Source organism: Dufourea novaeangliae, unplaced genomic scaffold (genome assembly GCF_001272555.1).
Source record: "Dufourea novaeangliae isolate 0120121106 unplaced genomic scaffold, ASM127255v1 scaffold168, whole genome shotgun sequence".
In the NCBI taxonomy this organism is placed as follows: Eukaryota; Metazoa; Arthropoda; class Insecta; order Hymenoptera; family Halictidae; genus Dufourea; species Dufourea novaeangliae.
In genome coordinates this window covers 1,059,270-1,069,518 of record NW_015374062.1, presented here as the reverse complement: position 1 = coordinate 1,069,518, position 10,249 = coordinate 1,059,270, and the positions used below count along the sequence as shown (strand labels likewise).

Here is a 10,249-nt window from a genome sequence, read left to right as displayed (position 1 = left end):
TATCAACGACAACCAATTCAATTGTTTTTTTTTATGAAAGTCGTGTGATTCCAAATTTTTTTTCTTCATATGTGACATTCATGTGATCAACGGATAATCTAGTACTGAGTACTTTGTAAGACTACTGAAATCCATTGATAAATTATTTATTATTAGCAGACTGTAGATGTCTATGCATTCATAGCATATGTTCACTTAGAAAATGCAATAAGGTAAAAGTTTTAATAAAGTTTCATGCTAGTTATGTGTTATTATTAATGTGGTAATGTCTTTAATACAGAATTCAAAGTTCTTTTACCATCTTGACGGATCTCTGTGCCATTCTTGAACCACCTGACTTCTGGAGCAGGGTGTCCTGTCACTTGACATGTCAACCTGACAGGATACGACGCCTGAACTCTTCTGTCTCGAACTCTCATGGAAAATTGTGGCGGTCTGTCTTCCAAGTCGTCTCCCAACTCACTAAATATTCACATGAAAAAAATCATTCACAATTTATAGATCCCCCTACCATTCCCAACGAAAAGATAATATTCACACTGAACAATCACTTTTATATTAACACATTGGCAACCCATGAAGTTTCGTTAAAATTTGCTGCACTCATTTGTCCACCAAAATTTACCGAATGTACGAGAAAATTAAATTAAAATAATATTCGAATATAAAAAGAAACACCGCGAAGGCATTTCCTATGAAAACAAGATTTCTCGTGATCGAATGTCAATTTGTTAAAGTCTTCATCGTTCGAAAATTCAAAATTGAAGTGTCTCTTAAAAGAAATCAAACCGTTGCGAATAGAGTATTTATAGAATCCTGGAAATCATCGATCGTCGTATCGATTATTCGTACCTTGATTTCAGTTTAGCATCGGCTTCAATGATCTTCGGATCATTGACGACGAGCACTCTGGCAAACGACGAGACTTTGCCAACCAAGTTGCCCGCTTCGCAAACGTATCTGCCGGAATCAATCTCCTGAAGCTTCTCGATCGTGAGCGAACACTTCGATCCGTTACGCGAGATCGAACACCTGGGATGATTGTCGGGATCTATTTCGGTTGACTCGTAGTACCATTTTATATCGATTTTCGAATCGCTGCGAATCTGGAAAGTATTAGTAGCACACAATTTCTAAATTTTATGTTCTTCTATTTCTTTATATTCTGTTTATATAGAAAGTATAGGGTACTTTTTCATATGTGTCACAAAATTTGCACATTTCACACCTTAAAAGTGATTATATTTATATTTCATGAAATTAATTTGGAAAATAGAATAGAACTCTTATGAATTTTAGTAGACTTCTAATAAAGGAAATACATTACTGATCAAAAGTATGGGACCACAGTTTAATGATCGATGGAAGAGTAACTCATTATTCTGTTAGGATATAATAAAAGCTAAATAAAGTAATCAATGCATATGCAAATCATTTCCAATTATTTTTAGCACATTACTTTTATCAAATCTTTATAGAATAATATTTTTCCCTTTCTTTAATTATCAAACTTGGTCTCGTACTTTTGGCCGCTAGTGTTAGTGTCTATCTAATACTGGCCGCTCTAAATTAATCTATAAAAATGTAAGTTTGCATAAACGTTCGTAGTGTATTAATAGTAAATGTAGCGGAACGAAAGTAGGAATACAAATCTAATAATAGTGCACTTGCCTCGCATTCCAATTTAACTGTGGTTCCCTCGAGGACCTTGAGCTGACCTGGCAAGATTTTCGTGAACTCCGGAAGATCGACGGTCTCGCTGACCTTGACGGAATTCGTCATTGTGACGGACTCACCCCAACCGTATCGATTCCGTGGCGTCACCTGGAACTTGTACTCGCCACCGGGCTTCAAGTTGAACGCGTCGAAGGCGTTGATTGGTGTCATACCCAACTATTTGTAACAAAGTTGGACTAATTACATTAATTTGGAGAGGTTAAGAAGATATTATGGTAATTGGAAATATTGTCTTCTAAATCTGATCTTCTATATGTATATTGGAAATATTATCTTTTATTTCTTATCTTATAAATTTTAGATATTAAAAATCTTAATTTCTGTAGAATGATACAGAAAGGCAGAAGAAACTAAAGTGTACGAATAAATTATTCTATTACTACATTAATTTCGTTGTTAAAAAGTAAATTTGTTAGAAATATATGTTACTTACTTAATTCCCTTAAAATTTGACAGTTATGCAAAAGATTACTGACGATTAGTAGGTATTAGTAGAACTGGGTGTTCATATAGTTTTAAAATACGAGACACGCCTGCCAAGTGTTATACAATAGTTTACGTCCATCAGTCATCGAGCATAAATTTTGCATACATTGTATATGCTTTGTATCTATTACATTTATGTGACATCTTGCGCGACGATATGTTTATTACTCGTATATTCTTGGAACCTGTATCATGCGCAATTATTTTTTATTCTAAAAGTTTGTTTCTTGACCTTTCACTTGTACGTGTCCCTTATTTTATTTCTGGTAAAATGCATTTCTTCTATATATTTTTATACCACATTTTATTATCGAGAAATCGTATGGTAAATGCACATTTATAATATCCCTTAGCTTGATTACATGCCTTATACCAATTACTTACACTTGCATTAATGTTTATTAACATTATTAAGTATCCGCAACAATTTGATATAAATGCAATATGAGAATATTTTAAGATCGATGGAAAATAAATAGTATTATATTACCATAAACGTTTAGTATTGGTAGTAGTAGCAGTAGACAGACATATTAACTATGTTCGAAATCATTCGTTAATTTTGAAGTTCGACTTTCGTAAATTGTATTTTACTTTCTGGATTTATTTCTTTAAAATAATATTTATACCTCGACCCATCGTGCACCACCGTCACTACCAAGCATCCAACCGTCAACCCTGTAGGCGATGACAGGGGCAGGCCCTCTCTGTTCGGCTTTGCCCCAACTTAGGGACAACCAATTTTTTCCTCCATCGACCACGACTGGCTCGCTACTAATTGGTCCAGGAAGATCTATAAAACAATGAAAATTCCTTTATCTATTATAAAACAAACTCCTACGGACAACAAACATAAAGTTTATACCGTTTTATTGTAATTGATATTGCACGCTTATCGCTAGATTCAATTAACCGAACTTTTTAAAAATAATAGAGTAGAGTCATAAAGATATATTTCTAATACACTGTGAATATTTAAAGTGATTTAGATCACATCGGTGAAAGCATGACATTCAATATTGGCTAGATAAATTGAACAACTTTTATTTATTCTTCTAAAGAATAAATATTTAGGGACTGTAGTAGTATTAATTGACATATTTCAATGTATATAACTTGTGAAACATTTCTGTCACTTTTTGTGTATGTTCTGTGCAGATTTTGTTAACCTTCCAGTACGTATATTTTCAGAAACTTCGCAGATTTTTTCATGAAAGGCCTATTCCCAAAATAATTGAATTAGGCCTAAATAATTTGGACATTTACCCTAACACCTATTCAATTTACGAGTTATGATATTTTCAAAACTGTTACGAATTTTTCAACCACCCACTTGTCATACCACGATGCACATATTAAACTGATTCAACGTCACACAATCCAATAATTCAAAATCACAGTGTTTGCTGACCTCTGTGTCCATACAAATACTCCAGAAAATCGACAATCAGACAATTATCGCCAGCCCACGAGTGTCTTAGACGGGAAATCCTCAAACGATTATCCTCTTGCGCGATTCCATGATCGTGGGGCTTCATATTCGACGAAATATCATTTTTCGTAAGAAAATTCCGAAATTTTCTTCATCGAAGCACCTCGGAGGCGCTGCAATGTACTCGTTCGAGACAGCGAAAAACAGGCGGAAACGCGTGAAATTCTTACGTTCGGGACCGTTCCCTCGGCGCGATAAACCGAAAATGTCAAGGTGTTTTTTCGACTTGCCCAAGGCTCGAAAAAAGTAGGGCACGCGAAATGACTCGCGTCCCGACGCCGACTGAATTTCGAATTTGTGGACACAGAGGGGGATGTTGGAGGGAGGCGAATAAGCAAGGCAAACGAAAATAAACCGGACGGGAGGTGTTTCCACCGGCGAATGTAGGTGGTGTCGTTTCAGGTTTGTCTATCGTTAGGAGGAACCACCTTGTGGAATCGTGTCACCTACCGTCACAGACCCAGTTCCTGATCAGACCCCAATTCCTGATCAGTTTGAATTATTGTCGTAGGGTATTCGAGCATTAGGAATTCAGTTATATGTACTATGTTTATTTATCGACGACCTACTTCGAACGAGCCATTTGCTCCAGTCATTTCCGGTGTTTATTTTCGACTGTTTCTTGGTATTAAGAAAGCCATTAGACTTTGATGTTGAATGTGTATCAGTGGGACACTTAATACATATTCACCAATATCTAAAACACAGGTTAATAACAGACTTTATTGAAGTTTAAAATAATTTTTATATTATTCTCGTTAGACTCAAGTCCCTAATAAATAAATTGTGAGAATTTTACTTAATTTCTTTTTTTGTAAATCGGTCCATGAAAATACGAATTTAAATGAAAATCGTAATGTACCCTGAACACATGAGTAATAAATCGTTTTATTTGATCGAAATTAAATTTCCATCCATTGCGTGTTAATTTGTCTAAATAATTTTGTGCACCAGTGGTAGACTAGTTTTATTTTCATGTAAATGTACTCATCATCAATATCACATTACATTTTATATTTAAATAGAAAATTAATCTGAAACAATTTGCTGTATATTAATACAAAATGTATTTACCCTTCAACTTAAGAAAAAATAATAATTCGTTAAAAATGCTATTTTTCATTTTCTATTGTATTTAATTTCAACCCAAATCTGGGATTACTGAAGTGCTTTTTTAGAGTAATTCAAGTTCAAATGTTGAGATATTTGTGTGAAATTAATTCACTTCAGTCTAATTCGAGAATCACGATGTCCTTCCAACATCTGTGATTCGCATACTCGCGTTCAATGTACCTATTTAATCATGCCATGAAATTCTTTTTTTTTTGTCTGTGTTTACTTGTAATAGAGTATGTTTGTTTCGATCTTTATGCGTGGTGCACTGTACTGAGTTGTATTTTAAAGCGTGTGGTGGTCTGGTCAAGGAATCGTCACACTTGGCACTATTTCAGATTCAAATTCAACAGTAGGTACGTGAACTGGGAGTACGTACATACGTGTGTCATTTTCTTCGATAAAATCTGTCATATTTTTGAAACACATTTGAATTCATACTAATCTTAAAAATGTTTAAATACACGGATTGTCTTACGTTTCGATTCCTATATGCACAAATAATTTGTAGGCATTACTATTAATAAGAAGTATACATTTTGTCTACTAATGCTAAAAAGTACAGTATCGGACAAAATTATAACAACGTTTAATCAATTTTTTTCGCATTTCCTGTATTACTTTCTTCAGATTATTAATATTTAGGAAAATGACATTTAAGGAAATCCATACTCTTCGTTAATTAATTTTCAAAGAATTATTATGCTCAAGTTGTTAAATAGTTTCGTCTGGTACTGTATGAATAATTTCGCAGGAAATTTAAAAAACTAGTGAAAATTTAATAATACAAGACTATTAAAAATCATATTTCTTACAGATAGGTCTTCCCCGTTTCTTTAAAACTCCATTAAAAATAGCACCAGGAAGTTGTCTAACACTTTCCTAAAAACGATAAATCAATTCTTTTTATTTAAACAATGCTCTGTCTCCGGATGTTTGAGGAGCCACGAGTGGTACGTAGAATCAGTCGAAATATTGACGTCATTTCAAGCATCGGTTTAGTCCCGTGTTTATTTGGACTTCGTCCACTAATACATCAACCAAGGTGTACGATAAAACTAGAGTCACCGTCGTTGGGCTGTGTCTTCTAATTATAATCATTTGATTACACGTGTTAACTTAATCCAATAATGGTCAACACTTGAAGTGCACTTTGGTCAGAACACAGGGTTATCAATTCTAAGCCCAAATTGGAACATTTTAGAAAAATCTTGCAGTATTAATCAGCTGTACCCACATACTATTATAAAAAATTATTAGAATTATAAACGAAGAAAAACCACTTACTCTTCACGTAGGACATATCATCCTCACGACTCTCAGTCGACAGGCAAAGAAGACTTCCGGTATCGGTGCGGCTGCTGAGCGTACTCCAGTCGGGCGTCAGTGACCTGGCGCGTTGTTTCACCTGTGAAATTAATAAACGTCTGAAAACCATACCCCCGATGACGAAATTTAATATTTCAGATTGTCTACTTGCCTTAATCGAGAAGAAACTTCTATCGCAGCCATGTCTGTTCTTGACCAATATGCAATAAGTACCTTCGTCCGAGGGTACGACTCTTTTCAAGGTCAGTCTGACGTAATCATCGATGGCTTCTTTGTAAGATCGAGGACCGTCGGTGATGTCTCTTAGTCCTTTCATCCAGGTCACTGAAGAATGAAATACAAGAGCCATGTAGAGGAAAAGTGGTACAAATAGTAATGGTAAAGTAGTCATGGTAAAAATGGCCAAATTTACGGTTGTTCCGACAGATAAAATATAAATTAGACATTATTCTATACACGTATTATTAGTACATTACGAAATATAGGTATATTGCCGAATGGCAACACTATGAATTTAAAGGTTAATATTTTCGGTGGTGGAAGAATCATAAATTTGGCAATTTTATACCATGATCCCTTAATTTTTTAATTGATTTCATCTTCTTCTTCATCTTACCACGTGGTTTCGGATTTCCAGAACATCTAAATGACACGCTGACATCCTCGCCAGAGGTGACGGTGATCGATTTGTCGACGGGTCTCGAAACGAACATGGCCGGTTTCCCGCCGTCGATCGCACTCGGCGATATCACGTCCACCGTGGCCATACTGTCCACATGTCCGTACGCGTTAATTGCTCGACAAATGTACATGCCCCTTTCCGATTCGGTAACCTCTGGCAGGATCAGTGTATGAACACCGGATTCAGCGAACGTTTTTGCTTTCGGAACACTGACCGGTTCCTTTCTTTCGCCACGGAACCATCTCACTTCCGGCGCGGGCATACCTGTAACAATCACCGATTCCGATTGTTTTTAAACTTTTGAAATCATTGTTGTACTATCGTGTTAAATGGGAAAAGTTTTTGCGTTTCCTACGTAGTAATCTTAAGAAATTATTTGATACATTATTGTGGATGATATTGTTAAATACCTTTCACTTCAACTTGTAAGGCAATTGTCCCGCCCGTGGGAACACTATAATCCGACAAGTAATTGGAGAATCGTGGCCTCTTGAACGTTTCAGCGCTGAAGTAGTCGTCGAAAGTTTTCTCTCGTTTGGCCGCAGCACCTCGTCGAGTTCGTTCTTAAAAATCAATATCATAAGTTAAAATAAAAATAAATATATCTTGGTCCTTAAAATAAAAATAAAAAATTACTAAATAATTATTCTCTATTTTGAAATTTATACGTAAAATTTGATATCTTAAATTAGGTGATCAGAAATTGCTCATTTTGCATTTCTTACATTAAAAGTTGCATTATAATTTAATTATTATTACTTTTGCGCTTTTGTTAACAGCAAATTAAAAATGGAACATAGATCTATTCGAGTAACAACAAATCTTTTAGATTTGGTTAATTTTGCTACTCATACGTTAAAATAGAAAATAATAAATGTCCTATGGACTATAGCAGGAAGAATAATAGAAATATGTTACGGAATATAGGAAGTTTACCATCGAACTGAACCACATGCGATATTTCTTCGGTACGTAGATCATTCATAGCTCTACACGTATAACGACCACTGTCCGACAAACTTGGTGCAGCAATTTTCAGTCGATAGATGCCATCGTCCAAGTAACTTTGCCTGTAGCGGTCGCCCTGGAGAATGCAACCATCCTTCAGCCAGGAGATAAGTGGAGTAGGATTGCCACGCACTCGACACTCCAAGAGCAACTCGTTGTCCGAATATCGATAAGTGTCTGAAAACGTATGATAAAAAAATTTTATAAAAATCTGAAAAAGAATAGAAAATTATATACAGAACGTCCCAGCTTTTTTAAAATGATATGAGAATACTTTTTTGGTGTTCAAGGTTATCTGAAGGTTACATCACTCAGGCATGCTCGAATGTATTTTTTCATCTGCTGCAAATGTTTTTCTGCAGAAAAATACCGGTGACGGTCAGAAAATACGGAAAAAAGGACTTGAAGACGATTTTTTTCTTCCAATAGCATTACTTGAATTTTACACAACTATTGTTATTAACATTTTTGTTATTAACATTCACAAATCTGATTCGTATTTCATTTCTCTAGCCATTATTATTTACAACAAAAATGTTATTACTTGTACAGAATTTTTGTCACAACGAATATAATTCCTAGTTTAATTACAATTTCAAGACTTTTAGAAGATAACAGGGACCATCGAATTTTAATTACCTATTCATATTCCCTTCGAGTCATCTATTCTAATATTATATTCGAAGAAACATAATATTCTCTCTTTCTTTTCATTTTTAACGTACTTACCTTTAATAGATCTCGTGAAGGTAGGGGGTGACAGTGCCGGTTGGAAATCGGGGTAAATTTTTAATGAGGACTCGGTGGTCGCAATTCCATGAACATTCTCGGCAACACATGTATACAGTCCGGAATCTTCGGGGAGGGCTTCATGCAGTTCGAAATAAGCCATACCATTGTCAAACCGAGTTCGATATCGACTCGAAGTGATGTCTAGTTTCTCCCCGTCTTTCGTCCAATATACACGTGGTTCTGGGTATCCAAGAACGGTGCACGTTAGTCTCGTTCTCATACCAACACCTACAGTTCTGTTGGTTAATCTTGTGCAGAATGATGGTTTCTTTCCTTTCTCGCGTGGTAACATCTGCAAAAGAGATATATTCGATGCTACAATCTCTTGTTTTTGTTTCTCGTACATATTTAATTAGACACTGATAAAAAAAGAAAAAAAAAAAGATATTCTTACCTCGCTGGTAACAGGAGGCAAGTACAGCGAAAGATTCGATGCATCAAGATCAGTCCTAGATGTAGTCATTGGCCTGCTGTATCTTGGAGGTCTAAGGGAGCTATAAGCGATGGTACCTTTGTCAATGTCCCCAATCGAGTAGTCGTCATACTTCAACAAACTGATCGATCTCGCCCGCGTAATTCTATCGTCCCTCTTCCTTCTTCGTCTGTAGTACGAACCTGTGTCGAAGTAATACCTCTCCATCGAGGTGTCTCTTAATTTATAATCAAGAAAATCGTCGATTCGTCGTTTGGTCAAACAGGCCAGAGAATCTCTCCAGCTGTACGATCTCGAAGCGCTCGAAAGCGCCGATTCGAAGCCAAAATCGTGTCGTTGAGCCTTTTCGCGCCTGTCCCTCCAAAACTCTATATCCGAAGAAACGCCTTTGGCTCTCACGAACCTCGTGTCGTCCGTAATTTTTCGTAAGAGTTGGTCTGATTCGCTTTGCCTCATTCTAGACCAACTGTCGTCTCTCAATTGTTCTTGCCTTCGTTTTCGGAGTCTGGAGGCTTCCTCTTCCTGTCGTTTTCTTAATCGATCCTCCTCTTCTTTCAACGCCTTCGTTGCTTCGTCCCGCCTGGTTTGTCTGTCATCGTCCCTTCTGCGTCTTCTTTCCTCGTCTTCTCTTCTTAAACGTTCCATTTCTTCCCTGTTCAGGCGTTCTTCAGCCCTTCTCCTTTCGAGACGTTCAGTTTCTTTTCTTTTTATAGTTTCCTCGTCTTCTCTCCACTGTCGCTCAGCCTCTTTTCTCTTTCTTCTACGCTCCTCTTCTCTTTTCGTCCTTTCTTCTTCTTCCTTTAATAATTTCTCTTCCTCTTCATGTCGTCTCTGGTCACGTTCTTTCCTCCTGCGCTCTCGTGTCTCGTCTTCTTTCCTTACTCGTTCCTCTTCAGCTTTTCTGATTCTTTCCGTTTCTTTCCTGATTTGCTTTTCTTGTTCTTCGCGACGACGCTTGGCTTCCTCGTGCCTATGCGCGTCTCGTTCTAGTTCTCTCTTTATTCTTTCAGCGTCCTCTGTTCTTCTGCGATCCTCTTCTTCCTTTCTCAACTTGGCTTTCTCTTCTTTCCTCTTACGTTCTTCGTCCTCGCGTTTCATTCTTTCTTCTCCTTCCTTTTTCGCTCGCTCGTCCCGATCTTTCTTCCTTTGTTCCTGTTCCTTCTTTCGTCTCTCGGCT

General features: G+C 36.6%; 1 protein-coding gene across 1 annotated transcript in view; it reads right to left on the bottom strand.

Moving 5' to 3' along the window:
* Positions 1 to 254: 254 nt before the first annotated feature.
* Positions 255 to 10,249, bottom strand: part of LOC107190155 (trichohyalin-like) — a 12,515-nt gene continuing 2,520 nt past the window's right edge. The window contains exons 3-13 of the mRNA XM_015578908.1: positions 9,034 to 10,240; positions 8,577 to 8,931; positions 7,776 to 8,024; positions 7,250 to 7,402; positions 6,774 to 7,103; positions 6,309 to 6,481; positions 6,116 to 6,236; positions 2,853 to 3,016; positions 1,672 to 1,893; positions 853 to 1,106; positions 255 to 462 (exon numbers count right to left, since the gene is read on the bottom strand). Of these exons, the coding sequence (XP_015434394.1) occupies positions 255 to 462; positions 853 to 1,106; positions 1,672 to 1,893; positions 2,853 to 3,016; positions 6,116 to 6,236; positions 6,309 to 6,481; positions 6,774 to 7,103; positions 7,250 to 7,402; positions 7,776 to 8,024; positions 8,577 to 8,931; positions 9,034 to 10,240 (3,436 nt within the window). The remainder of the gene's footprint in view (positions 463 to 852; positions 1,107 to 1,671; positions 1,894 to 2,852; positions 3,017 to 6,115; positions 6,237 to 6,308; positions 6,482 to 6,773; positions 7,104 to 7,249; positions 7,403 to 7,775; positions 8,025 to 8,576; positions 8,932 to 9,033; positions 10,241 to 10,249) is intronic.